The sequence below is a fragment of the Physeter macrocephalus genome, chromosome 11 (genome assembly GCF_002837175.3).
Source record: "Physeter macrocephalus isolate SW-GA chromosome 11, ASM283717v5, whole genome shotgun sequence".
Lineage (NCBI taxonomy): Eukaryota > Metazoa > Chordata > Mammalia > Artiodactyla > Physeteridae > Physeter > Physeter macrocephalus.
In genome coordinates, this window is record NC_041224.1 from 15,112,806 (window position 1) to 15,136,333 (window position 23,528).

At 48.2% G+C, this 23,528-nt stretch overlaps 2 protein-coding genes across 15 annotated transcripts in view; both read right to left on the bottom strand.

Annotated features, from left to right (window-relative positions):
- The window catches only part of GAD2 (glutamate decarboxylase 2), a 67,809-nt gene extending 56,429 nt beyond the window's left edge, over positions 1-11,380 (bottom strand). Inside the window, exons 1-6 of the mRNA XM_024129680.1 lie at positions 11,268-11,380; positions 10,502-10,561; positions 10,157-10,306; positions 8,912-9,145; positions 4,201-4,291; positions 3,554-3,666 (exon numbers count right to left, since the gene is read on the bottom strand). Coding sequence (XP_023985448.1) covers positions 3,554-3,666; positions 4,201-4,291; positions 8,912-9,145; positions 10,157-10,306; positions 10,502-10,561; positions 11,268-11,343 — 724 coding nt within the window. The 5' untranslated portion in view covers positions 11,344-11,380. The remainder of the gene's footprint in view (positions 1-3,553; positions 3,667-4,200; positions 4,292-8,911; positions 9,146-10,156; positions 10,307-10,501; positions 10,562-11,267) is intronic.
- Positions 11,331-23,528, bottom strand: part of MYO3A (myosin IIIA) — a 206,463-nt gene continuing 194,265 nt past the window's right edge. For 12 of the 14 annotated variants that reach the window (XM_028495288.1, XM_028495291.1, XM_055087760.1 and 9 more), the window contains 3 exons: positions 22,355-22,395; positions 20,835-20,978; positions 11,331-11,666 (listed from right to left, as the gene is read on the bottom strand). In XM_028495288.1, coding sequence (XP_028351089.1) covers positions 11,348-11,666; positions 20,835-20,978; positions 22,355-22,395 — 504 coding nt within the window. In that variant the 3' untranslated portion in view covers positions 11,331-11,347. Of the gene's footprint in view, positions 11,667-13,592; positions 14,244-16,172; positions 16,291-20,834; positions 20,979-22,354; positions 22,396-23,528 lie in introns of those variants that run through there. The other 2 variants (XM_028495290.1, XM_024129664.3) reach the window with 2 other exon arrangements.

Consider the following 23,528-nt stretch of genomic DNA (forward strand, 5'->3'; position numbering starts at 1 on the left):
AGGCCTGTGATAAACTTACATCCTCATGGAGAGGACATTTCTTTTCATTTCAGCTCATGCAATGCCTTGCACTTGCCCTGAGAAAGATCAGTGGCTATTAATGAGGTGGACTGTTAACAGTCCTTATAGGATGAGGATAAACACCCAAGCCCATCTCATCATATTCATCTGTTAATTCCCCCCAAATGGTTCTTCCCTCTCAATGACATCATTGAAATATAATTTTAATGCTTAAAATTTCATAATTATAGGAAAACACACAACAAAGGGAATTTTAAGTCCATACTGAATTACTATTCCTCGTGTCATCCTAAGGTTGTCAAGGATTTCATACCATAAGATCTGTATCTTGTAAGTAGAGTCTCATTTGACAAGCAAAGAACAGTGGGCTTCTCCCCAGGGTTGTTGGAAAGGTTAGGATTTTTGCTAACCAGGTAAAAGACAGATTGCTGTGAACGCACATGAATATGCTGGTGTGGGAGCTGTGAGACCACGAGGCAGAGCAAAGACACAGCGAGCCCCCCCAACCCACAGGGGGAGGCGCCCGGGCTCTGCCATCACGTGAGTTCTCTGAGTTCCCTTCCCTTCTGGTGGCTGTGGAGCAGGAGGGTTCTCTGCACCAAGCTGGATGGCCCACGCAGGGCCATGACTCGGCCTTGTCTCTGCCCTGGGCTCTGATGCAAGCAGGCAACCTGGCAAAGAGCAGTAGTCACCCAGAGCCTGGCTTTGTCATCAGTCAGAATGAGGGCAATCCCTACCTCTTCTGGACCCCAGAGACATAGAACAAATAGAATCCAGGTCAGGCCTGCTCTGAGCAGACACCTTGTCTAAAAGGCTGACTGTGCAGGGTGCTGGTGGGCAAAGGACCAGCTTTTAAAGGAAGTTTCACCGTAGCTCATGGTTTCTCCATCCTGGCGCTCAGGGGTATTTCAGGCTGGATAATTCCTTACGGTGGGGCTTCTCTGGGCATCCCTGGCCTCTCCCCACCAGATGCCGGTAGGACTACATGTCCCCCGCCCCCAAATGAGTTGTGACAATCAAAAATTTCTCCAGAGACACTGCCAAATATCCCCTGGGGACAAAATAGCTCCCAGTTGAGAACCGCTGCCCTAGTTCTTTTTGGAGAGGCTGGGGAGAAAGGAGAGAGGAAGAAAAAGGGGAAGATGGACCCAGACAGAGTGCACTTCCCAGGACAACTGTCCAGGGAGTCCCACTCTGCTTCCCACTCTTGTCTCACGGCTCAGTCATTCTCCATGTAAAGGTTCAGCCGTCCGAAGAGGGACGAAGAGGCTCCTGGGTCTCTGGACAGAGCAGACTGCGCTGTGTCACACAGGCAGGAGGACAGATGCATGAGCCCTACGTGCTCTTCTTTCCCAGGAATCTCCCAGAGAAAGGGTGCAAAAACAAGACCCGAAACATTCTGAAAATCCTGTTAGATAGGAAAAGGTTTGTGAATAAGTCAAGATTTCCCCGAGCGGTGACGTTCTCCAGTTCCCTCTGGCTCCCGGCTGAGGGTGACATCCCGTAAACAGATTTCTTCTAGAAGTCTCAAAGGACCTTCCATGAAGCATGTCATCTCTGGCTGTTACAGATGGTGGTGTAAGGAAACTGGGCTGCGCTATATATTCAAGCACAGACCTAACTCTTCGTGTCTAGTCCCAGGCAATGGGACTCTCAGGTCTCAGGCACAGAGATGTGTGATTTCCCTTATGTTCACCCCTTAAATCATAAGACCCTTTCCCCAGGAATAAGGCTGGATGCTACCCAGAAAGGCATCCATTAACAAGTGAGGATGCTATGATCCATCTCTCCTCTGCAATGCCTTGTAGAAAGCAGGGCAGAAACAGGTTGCTAATGACCTTTTCTTTTGTCCCCTCCTGATTTTGCAAGGTCTACATTACACTGTAGCCTGGCATCTACGGCTTCCATCTTGGGGTCAGAGCATGTGGGTCTTCAGGATCTAAGGAAGGAGCCTCAGGATCAAGTTCTAGTCTCTTCTACCTGATCATTCCCCACCACTGATGAGGGTGGCAGCCCTTAGTCCATACCTGGCTTAGCAGAACTGCCGAAGAGGAGTCTTTCTCTGGCTGTGTATTTTCTGGGGCAGGTGGGTCCCAAGACCAGCCAGGTGAGTTAGGCCTGGCCCAACCCCCCCCTTAGTCACCTTTTCCGGGGCCACAGGAGCAGCCGTTCTCTTCCCACTCTTGGGAACCATTAAAAGAGAGCCCAAGGCACTCCTGGTTCCCTCAGGACAGCTCAATCACACAACCGATCTTACAAGAGAAGGAGGAATAAAGGTAGAAACAACATTGATCTCTGTACCCTACCTAGTTCCTCATGAAAAAACACCTTAAGAGCATCAGTTCCAGTTAATGATGACAAACTTCCCTCAGTTGGGGATGGTTTTCCAAAGGAACACTGAATACTCAGTTCCCTACAAAATAAAGCTAGCTTAAAATTCATCACAGCTGGTGTTCAATGACTTTAAACTTAAAAAGGCAAATTTTCCCTTTCATTTAACTAACACATCTTCCTTCAGCACCTGAAAACATATGCTACAGCTTTAAAAACAGAAAATAAAATAGCTGATCTGAGCTTGCAGATAAAGCTGCTTAATTTAAGACTTGGCCCTGAGGCCAGGCTGCTCATCGTCATTTCTTCCTTCTGCCTTCTCTTCACTTTCTCTCTCCCTCATCATCCCCTTGTCTTTGTAGATTTGCTGAAGAGGGATCACGACTCGGCCTTTGCTCTGCCTGACACAATGGCAGGTGTGGCTCTGGCCTCCCCAGCGGGGGTCAGTCTCCGTGGACTGAGCCCTGGGGCAGTGACACCCATTCTGAAGACCCCTCTCTTGCCGCTGAGGAGGTGACAGTCTGCACGCCAGGTTTCCTTTCCACGGGTCAGTGACTCTCTCTCTCTCCCCGCTGCCTTCCCAACTTTTATTTCGTCTCTGCATCAAACCAAGGTCACGCACACAGACCCAGGAACCAAAAGCAGGACTTTCTGTCTCAGGTTGATTTTCTGGGCTGGAAGAGGTGTAAATAACGGAGCTTAGAATGCAATGGCTGGTGATAAAAGGCAGGATGGGGAAGACTGGAAAGACTGAATGACATCATAAAGAAGCAAAAGAATGAGAAACCTCTTGAAGAAATCGTCACCCTCTTTTTTAGCTCTAAGAAACTCCTCCTTTCACTGATGCTTGCTAGAGTGAAATCCCCTTATTCTATAATTCCCTTATTACGGATCTTTCCTCCTTTGTTCCACATGATCCATACATCCTATGTGTCGGATCACAGTAGAAGTACTGGGTTAATATCATTGCAGATTATGCTCTTTTCGAACACAAATAATTAATATTCAAGCATGGTGTAGTTGGCTTGGAGGTATGGTCAGTGGTCACATGCACTTAATCACATTCATTCTTTTGATCAGTATATCGCCTATGTAACCTAATGCAGAAACACAGACTAGATATTTAATCATTTCTAGGGTTCATAATAAGGCATGACATATCAGAAGAGAAAACACAAAGAAAGGTTAAAATATCACATACCAGGAGAAAATATCCCATCGCCAGAGCCCCCAGGCCAGCCAATGATTTCTCTCATTTTCTTTAGCGTGACATATTCCAAAAGCACAAATACTGGAGCAATTTCATAGGTGAACCTGAAACGTAGTAATGGCCACATTTTGTCTGTAACTCAAAGGAATAATTCATCATTACAATATCTACAGAACAATTTCAATCTGCAGAACAATTTACAATTATAGCACTGAGCAGAGAGAAAAAAGTTTTGCTCGGTTTTCTATATTTCTAAAGTCAAGAGCTTCAATCATTGGCTTAATGAGCAAGGGTCATTTATCACAGTGAATAAATATATTGCTGAGTAACATTATAACACTATCTAAAAGACAACATCTGGTCCCATTGCTCTCTCGTATTATACATAATTATAAATCCAACATGCCCCAAAATGTCCCATTGGTGTTTAGAACATGGTGTGTAACTTTAATTGCATGAAAGATATATCAGGACTATCTTTTAAGCTAAAGAAAACATCCATACTCCTCTGAAGTTCGTCTCACTATTTTAGGGGCTACTTAATAAAAAGAGATTTTTCACATGAGAGGTAGAATAAAGATTATGGAATCTCATTAATAATTATCCTGGATTACACAAAAACACATTTAGCTACTTACATGTTAGTGTTTGCTGTTGATGTCAGCCAGTCTGCTGCTAATCCAACCACATCCAGTCCTGTAGAAAGTTGATTGAAATATCTGGGATGCCCTGAATTAGACAGAACACCAGAATCAGGATGAATCCAATGAAAATAAATGCTTCTGAAACACATGATTTCTCTAGCTAAAGAACCTTGAAAGATCCTTCAGTAATAGGAAATCCATACTCAGAAACGCATCTCTCTCTCTCTCTCTCACACACACACACACACACACACACACACACACATATCCCAAAGGAGCATTTCCTTTAACAAGAGAAACTGTTTTGGGTTTTGATATTTCTTAAAACACACTCAAAAAATCTTCCTTTAAACATAACCTATAAAAAACATAATCGTGATTTGCAACGTGGACACTAGTTTATTTTCTAGCATTCTTTCAATATATTTGCAAACTCAAATGCCAGTGAACTCCAAAGCTATTCAAAGACAGGCGACTTCCTGTTTACACTCGTGCTGTTAAAAAATCCTTTTCCATTGAAGTTGTCCTGGGAATCAGTCACGTACCATGACATCCGCCAGGCATGCTAACATCCATGGTAATATCAGTGACAAATGGCTGATGATCAGAAAAGACAAGGCAAAAATGAGAAAATAAGACACTCTATTGAGTGGTCTGCCCTGGACTCAAAAGGTGATGACTGTCTAAAGATGGTACGAACAGACCTAACTGTCAATTCTTTTCTGTCTGAATATTCTACCATAAACAACAGAGCTCCTTGGTAGTTGCAATTCAAAATAAAGCTAAATACAGTCAACATCACGGTCTTGTCAACAAGATACATGAAGGTATATTCAATGGACTGATCAGTCTATTAGCCAGGCTTATCTAATTAACTTCTGGATTCCTCTAAAACTCTCTAAAGGGGTTGACACCCAAACACTCCTGAGGCCATTATTTAAAATGTGATTGTAAAGATCTCATTAGAATTCCATTTCCTTGCCTTGCCCCACACAAGCCTATCTATATATCTGTGATTTGTTTAGCAGAAAAAATTTTGGAAGATTAACAATTATGGAAATAGCCTCTGATGAAAAGGCATCTGCCACTTACTGGACACCTGTCTGAAGCCTGGGGATGTGAGAGTCTCTCACGCCAGCATGGACAAAACAAGATAAAGGAAGGCAATGGGGAAAGCAGAGACAAAAGTCAACACAAAGCTTATCTCAGGGCCAGGACCAGAGCGTTCTCTTATCAGCCTCGGGCATGTGGCCAGACAATGAGACCCCGAGAAAAGACAGGAGCTGGGAAAGAGCACATCTTAAAAAGATTGGGGTTTGGGCAGCTCCCGTTCATTCTCCGGCCCTGTTTTACCTCCCTCCGGCCCTGCACGGTGCCCTTCAAGCTTTGTGCTCTGATGCTGACCCCTTCAGTCTGTGCATCCACAGAAAGGGAAACAGGCTTCCCGCGTACTCCTCTCTGCCTCATTGCTCCCCATTTCATTAGCGCTCGCAGCTGAAATCATAGCCCTCTTCTCCCTCCTGAGGCCTCTTCCTTCCTCTTTCCCTAAGCCATTTCTTTGAAGCGAGGAAATTAATAAGGATTAGCAAATCTATCCATTAATCAACTCTCCCAACTCACATGCATTTTCTGGACAAATCTGGTATCTATGATCACACACTAACTCTATGGAAACGTTGGCATGAAAACCTCTGCATAAAATTGAGAGGGATCCCAAGATATGTGTTGTGCCCCAGGTAATCAGAAGGTCAATTCACCCTGATGACTTTGGGAAACTGTGGAAAGAACTTTGATGCTTTAATTGCTTGGCTTCCTTCTTCCATAAATTTTTGACCTTGGTCTATTTCACCTAAATCTCTCCTGCCTCAAAATCTGCATTCACTGGTACAGATGTGGAAACACGCAGGGAGATGCTTCGACAAATCACAACAACGTGTCCTCTTGATTTCTGCAGAAATATTGTATTTGCTCGCTTCCCATGAACCTACAGGCTGCCGCCGAATCCAGGTAGGAGGTAGGGTCCCCTGAGACCTGCCTGCCTGCTGTCCTAGCCCTTACTGCTGCTACCCCCCGCCGGCCCCGTGTTGTGAGCCAGAGCCAGGCCAAGGAGTCGGGTGGCTACGGGCTGGCTATACGCGCTGCCGCGGAGACAGCCAGTTTGAAACCAGAGATTAGAGCTGCTCCCGCCTCTGGACCGCTCCCCACAGATCAGCAACTGAGCCAGGAAGGATGTGCAGAGTCTGTGAACAGCCAGCCGCAGGCAGCTCTGACCCTGGTGTCCGTTGGGAAGGGGCCCCAAGTCGGTCCAGGCTGCTCTCTCTGGACCAGCAACACACACCCAAGGATGGCCTCGTTTACTGATGCTTCAATGCCTTTGTCTCATGGCTGAGTTCAGAGATTCAAGACAAGATTAAGCCCTCCGCCGCCCCACCCCACCACTAGCAAACCCAACAACCCTAGCAAACGCTAATGATTCCAGAATCTGATCATTCTCTGCACTTCTCAGTTTTCTTTTGCAACATTCCTTACAGAGATAATTTTAACAATGCATGAAGACTTCCCCCCCCCCGCCCCTCACTTCTCTCTAAGCCTGGAGTCCAAGTGGAAATTAGGTTAAGGACTCTCAGGAGAAAGCAGATGATAACATATGCATTTTATAAAAGAATCTTCTGAGGAGCGTTAGTGCGCCTAATGGTAGCAGCGATGGTGATTGCTTCCCAGACCCTCAATAGCACTAGTTGTCAAATACAAGTTACAGCATGAAACCTATGAACTTGCCAGTCAAAAAGGAAGGTGACAGCTGTTAATTACTTGAAATGCTATTGGGGGTGGGGGGAAGGACCAGAAGACTACATACGTTATGAATGATACTGATACTGAATTAATATTGATATGCCTTGGTCAGAAATCCAGCTCAATCATACTTTTTCTGACCTTTAAATAAAATGCATTAGAGCTGCACTGACCAACAGTTTCACAAGCGTTATGGCAAAATCTAAGTGTTGAGTTGGCCCATCTCTTCCCGACACCAAATGGAACATTGACGGAACTATTACTATCATTGACCTGCAATTTCCATTATCTTAACTCTTAAAATTGCATTTCAGACACCACCAGCTTTTAAGGATGAAGATGTGAAACATTTCTATAGATTCTTTTTGGTTTGGTAACAATCAAAATAATAGGTAGCAGTTTACTGTTAACGTATTTAAATATTAGGCTGGGGAATAGGTCAAATAAAAATGAATTAAAAGCACTGCTCAGGTTTGCACCTACAGATACACAAAAATCTGGAAGAAAAACCATCTTTAGTACCCAGTACACACATCATGTGGACTCTCTGTGAATATAATTGAGAATGAAATGTAAGACGTCTTCAAGACTCATCCTCCATAGATTGAGTCTGATAGAAATCTCCGAGTTAAATTATTTTCCCTGTGTATCTAATTCTAAGTCTATACTTTCACAAAAGTGGATAACAATAGTAGGGGAAATCAATTTCCTAAGGCTTCTATGCATATCTTTCCTCTCTGTTGGTAAAAAGAACGTGCAAAAACAAAAATAAAACAAAACAACGGGCTAAAAGTCCCACGGCAAACATTCTTAACATCTGTTGTTGATTAGAATGATACTGACAATTCATGTAATTCAAAACTTGCAAAGAAAAAGATTAAGTTTCTAGGGCAATTCATATATTGTGACATTTTACATATTAATTTGTTAGCAAATCTTTTTTAAGGCTAAAAATCAATTTAGATCCACAAGGGCTCCCCTCCCCCCAAATTCATTCACATTTATTTTTATTGCTTTAATGAAGTGTAGTGCCACCATGTATCAGGATGATTAGAGGCAAAGTAGAAAACGAAGGGGTAATCATAACCTGGGGAGATGAATAGCTGACTTTGTGTAGATAAAATGAAAGCTTAGAGTGCACCCACCTAAATGTTACACCTGGGGCTATAAAATGGATAGAGTATGAAGAATACTATAAAAAAGCAATAAACACAAAATAGACTAAAAATGTTTGCCCTTAAGGATATCTGATTCCCCTCTATCCCTTTTTTCTTTGTCTTATATACAGAATGGTTAAGAAGCACGAACATCCTTGTATAACATGGCTGAATTGTTAAGCTAGTTTGTATTGTGTTTTCTTTTGTGTACATTTATTTAAAAATAGAGGAAACCTGGAGTTCAAATCTGAAGTCTTGGTCATTTGAGACAATGCCAAAATATTATCCTGCTGCTTCGACCATTACATGGATGGTTTGTCCAATTTCTGATGCTTTCTATGCCAAGGAAATACCAGCACGGCACTGGTATTTGGGCTTTTGTTCGGATTATGCCTTTTGTGCTTTCATTTCTAGATTCCCTTTCTTTCTCTATTTTCGGTCACTTCTACAGGCCTCTGCTGACAAATGGTTGCTTCTACATCAGTGGTTAATCTCCATGGTCAAACAGTGCAGTGTAAAATCTGATGATTTATACTTAGATAACGTTTCTGACATTATCAACTTCACAAGCATGAACAGTAACGGCTAACGGTGCTGGTTGATGTTAATCATCCTAATCATGACTATTTTCTTATATGACGAAAATAACTTTGTAAATCTGAAATTATCACTAACTCCATAAAATAAAACATTTTTATAGGAAAAATTAAAGCTTTAAAAGAAAAAAAGCTTTATTATTTCTGATTGGACAATACCTGTTTTAACTGCATATTTTAGAGTTGTTTGGCAATGCATCAAAATTTCCTCCAGATTTTGTGGTTGGTCTGCCAATCCCCAGTTATATTCTTGAAGAAGCTCATTGGGGTAATGGAAGTCAATCACTTTGGTCGATCTATCGAAACTTTTCACCACATACTGAAGCAAAATGTCCATAACATCTTGCAGAAATGCCAAAGTGGGTCTTTCTCCATCACACGCTGGTAGCAGGTCTAAAGAATGGAATCAAAATGCCACATTTTAATTTTACAGTGAAACTATCCAGGGCAAGTTTGTCAGCTGACAATTTCTCTTTGAACCGAGAGATTTTACGTTTTAAAAAAATCTTCTGGACACGAGAGCATTTTCTTTAAAGAGGAGGGATTCTTCAAAGATGAAGGAATGAAAAAAAATTACAATTTCTCTCCCTATCCCAAATTATTTCTTGCATTTCAGTTCATAACTTGTTTGCTTTCTTCCTTTCTTTTTTCTTTTCTTTTTCTTTCTTTTTTTTAAAGAGACTATGCCTCCGTTCATTTGTTTCACCGGCGTTCCCGCTAAATGTTATTTCTCAGTAAATCATCTTAAATGATCACGGAAACACTTCAAGTCAGGAATCTTTGAGGAATGCCTTTGGGCAAATCAGGCAAAATGGATCATGCAATGTTAGGATCTCTGGCCTATTACGAAAGCCCACTGTTTCCAAAGACAGCGTGTGTGTATGTGTGTGTGCGCGTGTGTGTGTGCGCGCGCGCGCGTATGTTTGGGTGACCGCGTGTGTAAGCGCAAGGGAGTAAAACCGCGCGCAGGTCTCACGTGAATCGTTCTCCTGTGAAAACACAGCTACAAATTACTCTTGCGATCTAAAGACCTAGGAAGTCTCAGCAATTTTGAACTGGAAACCGCGTCCCACCCGAGGCCTCAGCGGCACCGAGGAGCGGACCTGGAGCCAGGGCGCGCGCGGGCGCCTCGGCCACCGCAGACCCAGAGCGCCGCGGCCCCGGAGCTCCCCTGGAACGCGGGCGCCCAGCGCCAAGCAGAGGCCGGGGTCCCGGTCGGGGTCGGGGTCGGACCGAGCGGGCAGGCCCAGCCTTTCTCGCAGTCGGCTGAAGGTTCTCCTAAGGTCCGCTTCCGCCCTCCACCTCGACGCCCCGACTCGGGCTCCCGGGCGGGGTCCCTCCTGGCCGCGGTGGGCGGGGCGGGCGAGGGCAGGGGCTCCCGGGGGCCCCGCGAGGCGCCCTTACCTGTTGCGTGTAGCAACGCGTAGTTGACCCCCGCTGTGGGGCAGCTGCAGGGCTTCCGGTTGCAGGCGCAGGCGGCCTTGCGGGAGGTGGCCCTCGGGGGCTGGATCCCCCCGCTCTCCGCCGGCTTCTCGGCGTCCCCGTAGAGCAGGGCTGGGCAAGGACACGGAGCGCGGGCCTCGGTCAGCCGCCCGCCGCCCCGGCTCCCGGCACCCCGCCCGTCCCCGGCCCCAAATCAAGAGTCTCCGACCCTCGATGGGAGGCGGAGGTGAGAGGGTGCCTTTGCCCCCCGCGGGCTCCGAGGCGCCTGGCCACGTCCGCCTCCCTCCCCCGCGCACCCGCACTCACCGCACAGCTTGTTTCCGATGCCGCCCGTGAACTTCTGCGCCACCTGACACCAGGCCCTCGCTGCAAGGAGAGACGGGCAGGAGGAGGGCGAGGCCGCAAGAAAAGAGCAGAAAGACGTGTGAAATTTCGTTCTTTGTGAACGACGTCACGTCGACGGGGTCCGGAAAGGCTGCCTGCGGCCCCGCACAGCGGGCAGGTGCGGGAGGCGCGCGGGAGCCTGGCGGCCTGGCCCAACCCTCGGTTCGCTGACTTGTTCCCGAAGGAGCAGCCCACACTGTGGCCCTTTGCACTTGCCTTCCAGGTGCCACTCGGTTAGGGCAAAGTCCCCTTCCTGCCTCGCTTGGGCGAGTGTTCCTAGACACCGAGGCTGTCCATTTCCTCAGAGCCTCTCCTTCCAGGCAGAGAATTCTCCCCCCTTTCCAGTTTTTCTTTTCCCCACCGCCACTCCGTCCCTCTCCAGGGTCCAGACACGACGGTGGCGGCAGTGCCCCAGGCCCGCGAGTTCGGTGTCCAGGAGACGCCGCCGTGTTTGGGGGGCTCTCCCAGATTTCAGCGGAAAGGGCCAGAGATTCTCCGGGCATCTTCCCAGGGTATAAGAGCCTGTGGGGGGTTTGGTCTCTCGGGTCATCAGGGACACACCCCGAGGGCAGGGCTAAGCGTCCGAAGTTTCCCACTGCAAGTGGAAAAACCTCTTTCCATCTTCCCTAGCCCCGCCAACCCCCGTCCACCCGCAAAGCTCGCCTCCTGCAGGTCCCGGTTCTCCTACCTGTGCCAGGGTTCTCGGGATCCCCGGAACCATCTTCAGATGCGAAGGACCAAAAGCCGGAGCCGGGAGACGCCATCGGCTCAGCGAGGCTGGAGCAGGACGCCTCCGAATGCGAACTGTCGGCGAGCTGCCCTCCGATCCGCCCTGCACGCGCGCGCGCGTGTGTGTGAGTGCGCGTGTGTGTGTGAGTGAGTGAGTGCGCGCGTGTATGTGAGTGTGTGTGTGTGTGTGAGTGCGCGTGTGTGTGGGTGGCGGGATGAGGACGCCGCGCGGGCACCGGCGCGGCCGCCCCGCAGAGGGTGGGTGTCACACAGGGACAGGAAACGTGCGTGTCTGCGGGTGCGCGCGCGCGTGTGTGTGCTGGGATTCGAGCTTCGAGACGTGGCAACGCTCTGAAAGCTTTGGGGGTTGAACAGAGAAGGCAATTGCAGGGTCCTCACAGCCAGGAGATGGGAAAGCGCGGAGCGCCGGAGCGATTTCGAAGGAGAGGGAGCCCAATAGGGAAGGATGAGGGGACGGCGGAAGAAAACGCGGCAGAGCTTAGGAGCTGAATCGTGAGAGTGCGAGGCAGACAGTGCGCCAGAGCCGGAGTCAGCGTGAGTGGGTGGCAGGCGTGCGTGAGGCGTGGTGGCGCCGGCTGCCCCCGCGGGCCCGGGTGCGCTGTCCGGAGCGCTCACGCCTCAGCAGGGGTAGACCAGAGACCCTGGCGAGGCGGGAAGGGTGGTCGAGACAGTCTGCTCTTTGCCTCGATTGGTGTATTGTTTGAGGTCTGGCCCCCGCTGCGGGGAAGGAGGCGCGACTCCCGCGCGGCCTTCCTCCAAGAGGGTGCTGAGGTCGCTGTGACCCCGGGACCCCTGGCGACTGGGCCGGAATCGGAATCGAGAGCGGTTCGCGAGCCTGGGGAGGGGACGGTGGGGGAAGGGCATCTATGCACTGATGGGCTCTATTCGGCTCCTTAGTGGAGCCTAACGCCTGCCTAGTGAGCCGCGCAGTCCCCGGGGGCGCACCATTCCTGCGCTTCGGAGCGCGTGGTCGCAGCACCCACCTTCCACGTTCTGACTGACGGCTGGGGACAAAAACTGCTGATTGAGCCAATTAAAATCCATGCTGGACTCTATCACCAAGGACCTCAGCCTGGGCAGAGCAATGAACGGACACTTCTTGGAAGGGGACTGGGAGGAGAGCTAGAGCCGGCAGGGTTGACGGCTGGTGGGGGGATGGGATCAGGTCATTTGGTGACCTTGGCCTGCGGAGGCGCGGAAGGGCCCGCTGCTGACGCGTCACGGGAAGCGCTGTGTGCGCGGGAAGCGTGCACCGAGTTTCCAGTAAGCAATCTGAGCTGTCCAAAGGCGGAAAGAAGGCATGGCCTGCTGGGCCCTCGTTTTAGAGGGCCTCAAATCAATGACCACCTGATCCCCCAAGGGAATCTTCACGATGGCGGGGGGGACGGGAGTTTCGCTATTTCTGAGGCTTGGTGGTGAGGGGTTTCTCCTTTCCTGAGAAAGTCATCATCTCTCCTCTTACATTTTCCTTTCTCTACAAGCTGTTAAACAAAGGGAGGGCGCCTTGAGAATTTGGGGCCCGTTGAGTTCGCGTTGCCGCTTTCCCTTGGCAGTTAAGATCAGTGTCAAGTTTGCCTCGCAGCTCCTGGGTGCGCAGAGAGAGGGTGAGGATGGCCACGCTGGGAAAGTGCTGCGTCCGCCTCCCGCGGCGCATTCCTCTCGTGCTGCTCCCCCTGGGCGAGCGCTTCTCATTTCCACTGTGTTCACAGGACCTTCTTTCTCTGCTCTCCGAACCACGTTACCAAAGCTGCTACTAAAGCAGAGACCCACGGATCCTCCTCAGTCTTGGCTACCATCCCTCGACCCTCGCTTAGGAAGGGCGTCATGGGTCCCGGGGACCATGGGCCATGGGGCACGTGCCCGAGCCTGGAGGATCCGTAGGATCTGCACCGTGGCCTCCGGACCTGAGCCCAGGAGTGGGAGCGGGGAAGGGCGCTGGACGGGTCCGGCCTTAGGCCTGGCGCAGAGCCTGCCGTGCCGAGAAGCCTGCGTCAAGTTGTGGCCGCGCGGCTGGCACGAACCCTGGCCTGCGTTCCACCCCTCTAGATCCGGCGACCCCGGCTCCAGTGCTCCAGGTGATCCAGGTGACAACTCCAGGGGGGTAAGGGCTTCCTGAGTGGGCCGTCTGCGCCGCTGGCAGAGCAGCTCCACGGCTCCTGCTCCAGCAGCGCCCGTACGAGCCGGAGAGACCCGTCCTTTGTTTAAACACACACCAAATCCTGCAAATGTTTCGCTTCGAGTCAGCAAGGCTGGAGTTGCTGAACTTTTCTGCTACGAATGAGCGGTCAAAAACCAAAAGGTTCTTTAAAACAAGCATTTAAAACACACACAAAGCCTCGAAGAAAGAAACGGATTAAAATACGAGAAAGGTAGAAATCACAAAGCCCGAACTTAATAGATTTTTTTAAACGCGATGACTTTAAATCCTGCTTTTTAAACCGCATTAAATCCCGCAACTCCAGGGTATTTTGAATCTAATGGTGGTATTTACGTTTATTATTGAACACACCCTCTTCAGATGCACGCGGTATCTGATTTGTCTTTCCTCAAGGCGGCCCTGCCTAGACGAAAATTTGCTTTATAAAGAGTGTCATTTCGAAAAAGAGCCCACTCCCCCGCTCTCTCGGGCCTGGGCTTGGAGATAACAAAAGAGCTCTGGGAGGTAATAATTACCGTCATTAGTTCTCAAAGGAGGCAGCCACCGAACGGGAAGGGGAGGCGGGCCAGCGCTGGGGGAGAGCTTTCGAAGGCCCTTTCCCGAGTAAGGGAAGAGAAAGCCACGCGCCAGGGGCCGCCGGAGGGGGCCGGTTTCCTTGGTTGACCTATTTTTTGTCCATAGTTTACCCAGAAATTGCGTTGCAGGCCTGCCGAAGAATAGTGCGCGCTACCCGTTTTCCCTGGTGTCCGCCCAGCGCTTAAGTGTCAAAGGACAAAGAAGGAGAGATGGAAAGAGAGAAGGAAAAAGGAAAGAAAACAAAGAAATTTTTTTTAAAAAGGAGAACAAAAACATTGCAACCGTTCACCGCGCGTTTGCTATTCTCTTTTCGAGTCCCACTTAAAAAGGGGGGGAGGGATGGATTTTAGGGAGGGGCCCGATTGCCTCTCTATCCAGCGTCCGGCTGGGCTGCCAAGGCTCTGGTCTGCAGGAGCCACTCTGGAAGCTTGGACTGAGTAGGCCCGGCCACAAAGCAGAGCTGTTTTTCCCCCCCTAAGGCCTCCTGCTGGTGGGTGGACGGGTGAGAAGCGGCCGGGCCAGCTCAGGTTAAGATGCCCCTCCATCGCCCACCCCAGGGTATGGTGCTCGGCAGCGCTGCTTTCGTGGGTGCCTAGGCCAGGCGCAACCACAGCCGTGCCCACGGTCCACACCGCGGAGGTGGCGCCTCGCTCCGGGTGGAGGCCGCGGCGTGAACCCAGGTTAGGGAGCGGGGCCTGAGCGCACCTGGCCTCGGAGCTCAGCCCTGCCGCAGTCGGAGGTTTCCCCTTGCGCGGGTCCTCTTGCTAAAAGGAAGAGGTTGTCCCCGTCACCGCTGGGGACCTTTCCGTGCCAACTGTTTGGGATGGAGACAACGGTACCACCCCCCGGGCGAGTGGCGCAGCTAACGCTCTCAGCCAGCTGCACGCGCCCTCACTCTCTCCTCGACTATTTTTCCCAAGTTCCCTGGCTCGGGGCCGTGGCGCACGAGCCGGGGACGCCGGCAGAAGAGACAAGCCCCCTTCCAGCCAAAACGCTGCTCCCAACTCCGCCGTCCAAGATACCACCGCACCCCTTTCCATCACCCTCTCCGGGCTGTGTAGACGCGGAGGGCGTCACTTCCATAGAACAGCTTAACCTGGGTTTTTAAATAAGATGCAGTCGACTGAAGAAGGCAAAAAGGCTGCCCGCCCACCGCCCTCCCCTCCATCTTAAATACACTAAAATCCAGAGCAGTGGAGACGGCCCCAAATCTGCAGACTAGGAGAACCTTAAACATCTGACAGTTCAGCTCGGTGGCGGGACTAGAAGTTTTATAGGCGGGACCAGAGAAGGACACCTCGGTTGGGAAGACTGTGGGGTGAGAGAAAGAGAGAGAGAGTCTGTGCGCGCGAGCGCGCTGTGTTGCAGGATTTGGAGATTTGTCTAGAGGCCACGTTTGTGTCTCAATTACGGGGTTCTACGTTAGACGGTAAGTTTGGGATGGCTGGGGGGAGGGGTGTTGTTCGCTGATGGAGACCGAAGACCCCGCACCCTCCCTCCCTGGGCGCTGCCACCTGCCACCTGCACAGCCGGACAGCAGGAGCCTGGGCCCAAAGGGGAATCCGGCGGACCAGCCCCGAAAGCCGCGAACTTTCCAAGGCACTTCCTTTATTTAATAACCTTAATGACCAAGGGAAGGGATGAAGTTCATCTTCAAAGCCACCCCTCGCCCCCCTCCCCGGCTTTGTTCTGTCCTCACAGACTCAACCCGTCAGCGAGGACGCCGCGGGCCTGGCAGAGCCGTTTCCGAGAAAGACGAAATCTGTGAAGTTACCCAAAAGGAGAGGGGAGGGGTCGGCGAGAGCTCAGGCGCAGTCGGGTCCGCAAACAAGTGAACAAAGAGACACACCGGGGGCCGGGGCCAGGGGCGCCCAAACCGGCGGCTGGTGGGCGTGGAGGACGCGCGAGCGCGGAGACGCGGCGTCCGGAGGGCTCTCAGTCCTGCGCCCTCCGGGCCCCCGAGGGGCGCGCACAGCGGGCAGCCCCGCCAAGGCCAGGGCCGCGGCCCCGGCGCCTCATGGCGCAGCGCCTGAGGACCCCCCGCCGCGGCCCCGGCAAGCTCCGCAGTCTCGGGCACATCGCGACGGCGCTGGCCGCCGAGCAGCGGGGCTACACATGCTGAACGAGGCGCCGGCGCTGCGAGGTTTTGCGCAGGAGCCTCCGGTAGTCGTACGGGTTGGCGGTGGGCCCATCCTCCTCCTCCTCGCGGTCCCCCGCCGCCCAGCACCTGCGAGCGAGACCCGGGGCCGAGCATCAGGGCGGCATCGCGCGCCGCGCATCCCCGCCCCGCCCCCAGCCAGGCGGGTCCCCCTCCCACACCTCCCACCAAGCTGCGGGCGTGTAAGAACCGCACGTTCAAACGGATCTGCGACATCGCCTCAGCAGGTTTTCAGAACTCCTGAGCGAGGGGCAGAGGGGTTGGTGGCGCCTGGTGGCACCTGGTCGTCCGAATGACAGCTAAGGAAAGCACCAGCAGGGGTAGTTCAGAAAGGCGAGTTCGGTTTGGCTTGAAATAAATTCTAACCAATAAACAAACACTTCAGTACGTTCTGCTCAAACAGGAAACTCAAGGTGCCTATACAGACAACCATCATTTTGCAACTGCTCAGTTGTTTCCTTAAAACGCTGCCCCCAAACCTGACCAACCCCTCTGTTAGCCGCAAGCAGTGGGCCCTGTCAGCTGTTTCAATGTTTCCACGTTTTCAGGGAGGCTGCTGGGTCACCTTCCTGAACCCACTGCTGGGAAGCCCTGCCAGCGTTTACCTTTAGGGTCTGCAGCTTGCCTGGGGAAGTGGGGAGCTCCCTGAAGTGCAGCTACAGCCATTCTTTCATTTATCCATGGAGCACCTACTAAGCATCAGCCACCAGCGTAGGTGATGGGTGAACACAAGTCCCTGCGTTCCCAGCGTCTATAGGCTAATGGGGGACAGGACCATGGACAGCTCCAACACACCAGGTGGCGGGAGGTCCACAGAGTCTACAGAGAAGTAAAGCAGGTTCACGGGGAAAGGCTGACGGGTGTGTGCCTGTGTGTGCCTGTGTGCGTGTGTGTGTGTGTGTGTGTGTGTGTGTGTCTGTGTGTGTGTGTGTGTGTGTGTGTGTGTGTCTAAGCAACTTCATAGAGGGTGATCAGGAAAGGCCTCTCTGATAAGGTGACATTTGACGAGAGGCCTGAAGGAATGGGAGGAGAGAGCCAGGCAGATCTCTTGGGGAAGGGCAGGCAGTCATTCCAGGATGGCGTAAAGGTCCAGGATGAGCGTGTGTATTGTGTTCATGGCACAACACGGAGGGCACTGCGGCTTGAACGGAGCAAGCGGGGGGAGAACAGTGAGGGGTGAGAGCCAGAGGAATGAGGGGACAGTGTGACAGACAACACGGAGCTCTGAGACCACGGCAAGATTTTGAATTTCACTTAGAGCAAGAGACAAGCTGGAGGTTTCTGAGTTGAGGAGGGATGCAGTGGAAGTAAGGAGGCCTGTTGAGAGACACCGCAATAGTCTAAGCAAGACTGACAGGCTTAGGCTTGTGGAGGTTAGAACTGGTCAAATTTTAGTTATCTTGGTAGGTCAATCTGGAAGAGTTTGCTGAATGCATGTGGGGTGTAAAAGAAAGGAACCAAGAATGTCTCCAAGGTTTTTACCTTAAACCACAGGAAAAGTGAAGTTGCCATTTAACGAGATGGCGAAAGCTACAGGAGAGCCCCTCATGGGGGAGGGGGAGATAAAGATTTTGGTTTCAGTCGTGCTAAGTTTGAGATACTGACTAGGTATTCAAGAGAAGATACTGAATAGGTGGTTGGATATAAGCCCTGACCTACGCTAGAGATTTCAGTTTGGGAATCTTCCGGTACATAGATGCTATTTAAGGTCATGAGGGGATGTGCTGATGATGCAAAGGACCGGGACTCTCCAGCGTTGAGAGTCAGCGAAATGAGGAGGAATCAGCAAAGGGGAGCGAGAAGCAGCAGAGGTTGAGGTAGGAGGCAAAGCAAGAGAAGTGCCTGCTGTCCTGGAGGCCATGAAGAAAATGTTGAAGGAAAGAGTGTCAGATGCTGCTGCCAGGGTGAGATAAGGACTGAGAATCCTCACTGGATATGGTGACCTTGGCAGGGACAGTTTCCATGGAGTGATGGGAATGGAAACTTGAGTATGGTGGCTAAAAGGATGGGAAGAGAGGCCCAGGAGGAGGTGGGATCTCGCCCATCTACTTACTCTTCTGCTGTAATGAAGAGCAGGAATACGGCTGCTCTGGAAAGTCAAGGATGACTTCCAGATCGAGTCAAGGGTACTTTTTATGATGCGTCCAATTGGATCATGTTCGCAGACTGTCAGAAATGATTTGGTAAAGAGAAGAAACATTCAAGGTGCAGAAGAGAGAGGGGACGGTTGCAGGACCATGTTCTGGTGGACACGGAAGGACTAGGAGTCAGTGCACAAAGGGAAGGTTTGGTCGTAGCTACAAGGACAGTCATCCATGTTATCACTGACTACCTAGCACTTGCTTTCATTCATTCAAATTCATGAGACACTCAAATCATCACTGCTTTTGTCCCTGATTCCCAGACCTGCTCATACCTTCCTGGTGTACTTGGGTGGGGTGTGTGTGTGTGTGTGTGTATGTTCAGATAAATATATATATATATTTATTTATCTGAACACACTATATAGAGTATGTATTATCTAATATATATAAATATTTTATCAGAATAATGTATTAGTATCTATATAAAATATGTACTATATATTTCTATATAGGATAAATATATAAAATATATAATATTTATTAGATCATAATTTAATATATATAATAAGATATATAAAATATTCTTTCTACAATAACATCTTCCAACATATAGCTTGGCCTGAAGTTTCTCTAATTGTCCCAAAAGACAATTTAGAGCTGTTTTTCTGTTTTGTTTATGTTTTCTATTTTAAAGCCAAGATCCTATCAAGGTTGACCTACTGCACTTGGTTGTTTTGTCTCTTTAATCTTCCTTAGTTTAGAAATATTCCACCTTGGAGTTACCTGTCTGCATGGTTAGATAAGAATCCTTTCTCTCTAGAGTCCAGATCCTCAGATACAGATATAAGGATCGTATCTTAGACACGATTGCATCCCTCCCTCCTCAAGCACCCAGCGTGGGTGCTAAAGGTTATCAGCTCTAAATTCAAAAAGGCCTGTGTCCAAATTCTAACCCCATCATTTACTATCTAGGTGACTGTTTGCAGTATGAAACTAAGCAGGCTTAGCTTCCTCACCTGTAAAATAGGGCAAGGAGAGTAACCATCTCGCTAGCTCCTGTGAGGGTTAAATGAGATAAGAGCAAAGGTAACGGGATAAGAGCACGGCCTAGCACACGCGAGCGCTCCGCTGAGGTGAGCTCCCAGCTTCTAGTCTAGTGAACTGCCTCGACATCCACAGACGCCACTGGAACACCAGGGAGTGAACACGTTCACAGCAGATGTGTGCCTGCCGCTGCGGGGAGGGGAGAACACGCCTGAGGGGAGGCAGACTGCCTTGTTAAAATGGGAAGCAGGTGAGTCAGTGAGAAGCCATTTGAGCAAGGAGTGAAAGCCCTTGGATTTTAGTTCACTCACTCAATGTGGGACTTCGGGCAAGTCCCTTAATCTCTCGGGCACTTCGTATTCTCCCGTATAGAACTCTGTGGTTGGACCAGAACATCTCTAAGCTCCAAGATGGAAGAATACATCTTCTTTTGGAGACAAGGGGCAGAAATCATAGTTCAGGTCAGTTCTGGACAAGCAAATAAAGCTGATGACGGCCACCATTTATGGAACACCTCCCGGGTGCCATGTCTGGCATTAAGCGCCCCGCATTCATCATTTCATTTAATCTCTCCAACTACACGGCGAGGCAACTAGTAAATCCTTTTGCAGATGTGAAAACGGAAGCTTAAAGAGGTCTAGTAACACGGCAAGGTCACTCAGCTACTAAGTGGCAGAATCGGAACCCAAATCTAAGACCATCTCGCTCTAAAGCCTCTTCTCTTAACCACACAGCACACTGTAAAAGAGGCAGCTACGGGGGGGTCTGCGTGCCCTGGGCTGACAGGGTGTTCGCTTAGGATTTTGGAAACACAGCTTTTCATTGCCTGGCGTTGCTCCCATTTCTCATATACCACATGTCCATGTTATTATGTGCCCTCGATTTCAAAACTTTACAAAGAATTTTTTGGGGAAAGAAAAGAACATTCCCAAAGTAGGTAAGTAAGCTACAAATGGTTTAAGTTAAATGTCAAACAAAGTTGGTGGCAAAGTGAAAATTAAATCCAAAATACATATTTCTGTATGAATATTTCTCCCCAATTTTTTTTTTGGTCTGACATCACTGATTCTGAGAAATTACAGAGCATAATTGAGAAACCAATAAGTAAATAAAATCATACTGGTTAGAGCTTAAACACAGGTTTTGGATATTATTAAACACAGATATTGTTTATAATTATATAGTATGACCATATAATTTATCATCCAAACCAAAGAACTTTTAAAAGGCAGTGCTCTTGATGATTACACCAAGAAAACAGGTAAAAATTGGGATTGTGCTAGAAAAACTGGGATGTCTGATTACCCTACCATAATCCTTATGATTTTACTTTTAAACAACTCATCAATCAAAAGATGCAATGCTCAGTAAGAACGCTTTGTCATTAGTAAATGAATGAAAATGAATGAAATAAATGAAAATGCTTTAGAAATGGAATGGTGAGTATAAAATGGAAAATGCTGTACTTCAACGTACGTTTATTACCTTTCATCAGCTTTAAAACATTGATTCTGGAGTTCTTGCTGTTTTCTTCGTTCTCTTAAACGAAGGTTGTGTTCCTCTGGTCCAGGATGACTGGGCAAAATTTCCTTATAATAGAAATCTTCCAAATCTAATAATTTTCCCTGACTGCAAATGAACACATAAACACACCACAGTATCAAGCTGTCTACTCACTTAAACTTACAAGATACTTGTTTTCTTCGTTTAAAGTATTTACGATAATTAAGGAGTAACACATGTATGTCAACAGGAATGAGACAGGTCTTGAAATGTGCAAAAACAGTATATACCATAAATTAAGAAGAAAAACAAACCCCTCACTTCTTACCTTTAAGAGGGCATTAGCTGCTGGAACAGCTTTTCCAAGTTCTACCACATTCAACTTGGCACAAAACTAGCAGTCACTAGATAGCCGGTGATTATAACGCTCATTTGGCCAGTCTACATCTCACAACTGACCCTGGGGCCACCATGAGGAAAGCTGACCTTTATGTACTAACACAAGCATTTCCCAATTTTATCAGCCCACTGAGGCACACCATGTGTCATGATCTTACCTTACTTCCTTCACAGGTAACCTTCTGTCCTTCCCTACCCATTTGTCTTTAGGGGATTAATTTCTGTGCTAGGTTTTAATTTCTGCACACAACACACACACAGGGGTGTGTCCTCGACCATTTTCATTCTTGGATCTAGTCAGACTACACTCTGGTTCCTGTGGTGCTTGGTATCTCTGGTCTGATGGAACTTCATCTAAGGTCAACAGGTGTAAGTCTGAAAAACTACTGGGTGTTATAGTACTTTGGGGAAAAGTGCTTTTCAAGTTAAGATACAAATCTGTAAATGAACTTTCAGAATGCCACTGCTCCATAAATCAGGAACTCTGTGTCCACTCATGCTTAACAGAAGAACCCTCGATTGTTTTGAGCACTGTCTGGAAATTAGTTGCTTGAAATATCATATTAAAAGAGTATAATATTAAAAGAGTAAAGCACTGGTGGGCTGAAATGTTAGAGGGAAAGGGGTATAGTGTGAATAGAAGTGGGCCACACCCGCAGGTGACATAAACCTCATCTTCCTAACAAATACATAAACATTATAAAAAGAGATTTAGCTTGTGTTGAAGAACAAAACAGTACAAAGAGTTCGGGGAAAACAAGTTCATGAACATGAGCATGCTCAAACTGCTCAATCAAAACCATATTAAAAAAAAACATATTAATGGGACAAGAAAAGCAAATTCCGTACTGGATGGTACAATTTATTAAAAACTGTTTGAGTTCTCAGTAAATACCTTGCACTGTGTTATCTCAGTATATTTCCGATAGGTAAGATCTTATAAATTACATATAAACCTCATATTTATAACATAAATGTATTGAGAGCACACTACTTCCCAAAATCTATCCACATAAAATGGGTGGTTTTTAATCATAATTTGAACATATGGATTTATATTTTGGTTTGATAAGATGACATTAAAAGTTAGACATAATAATTACCTATCTTTCCTTGATCTTCGTTTTTCTTCTTGGATTGACTTCTAAACAGAATAGAATAATATAAAAAGACTCTATATCATATTATGATCTTAATAAGATTAATTTATATATTACTATAGTATTAACATATAAATTTATTCCTATAAAGCTGATATAGAAATAAGCAAGTGGATAAAATATATTTACAATCTAAAGAAATTTTACTCAATTAAAAATTTTAATTTACTCAAATTTTACTAATTATGAATTTGTGTTGTATTTTTTTTAACCAGGCCAGGAATGAAATTAATCTTTGCATTCTATATAAAAAAAGAGTTTACCACACAGTGGTGACCAGTCTACACAAGATTACATAACGTGTATCTACCTACAAATGGGGACAAAATGTCAGACTTTCTGGAAAGTCTATCTCTCTATCACAAATGTAGTGGTATTTAGGCAAGTTAATTAGGCTGCTTCGATGTCATCCTTGTCTGCAGGTAAAGCAGATGGGTGGATAGTTAGGGCAACTGCACTCCCTCTCCCTCCCACCTGACATAAAGAAATACATTTTATCGTAAGACTTTAAAATTCACCATTACATCATGGCGGACACAGTCTTACTTCCCTTTTGGAAATACACGAATATATAATGTATTCAGAGGCCTTCACAAGGATGAAGAGGGTAGCCAAAATTCAGACATAACAAAAAAGGGACCTGGGAGTGGCCAAACCACCTACTGCTGTGGTTGAGGGAAGGCCCCAGAAAAATAATGGGACCGGAAGGGACTTGCGATGTGACGGGGTCCATTACTCACTTCCTGAGGAAGCTGTTGGCATGGAGTCATTTTGCTGATGGCTGCACAGCTTCTACGTGTTAGAGCAGACACTACATGCCGTGACAATGGGGCGTGAGTGTTCAGCTAACGTTTTCTCCTCCACAGCCACGTTTCTAAGCTTCAGCTTACTCTTATTTTGGACACGACAACAGCAACATTCCCCAGATGTAGGAGATTAAGAACATCAAATCATAGAAGAGAGCTAGTATTGATGTCAAGGCAGTCAGAATGACCATACTAAGTGGTGACATCCAAGGAGAAACAAAAGCTATATTAATAGGTGAGACATCTGTCAGCACAGCTGCTCGTGTCGGGCAAGCATGAGGGGTGTCTTGTCCACAGCTCGGCAGCCTGAG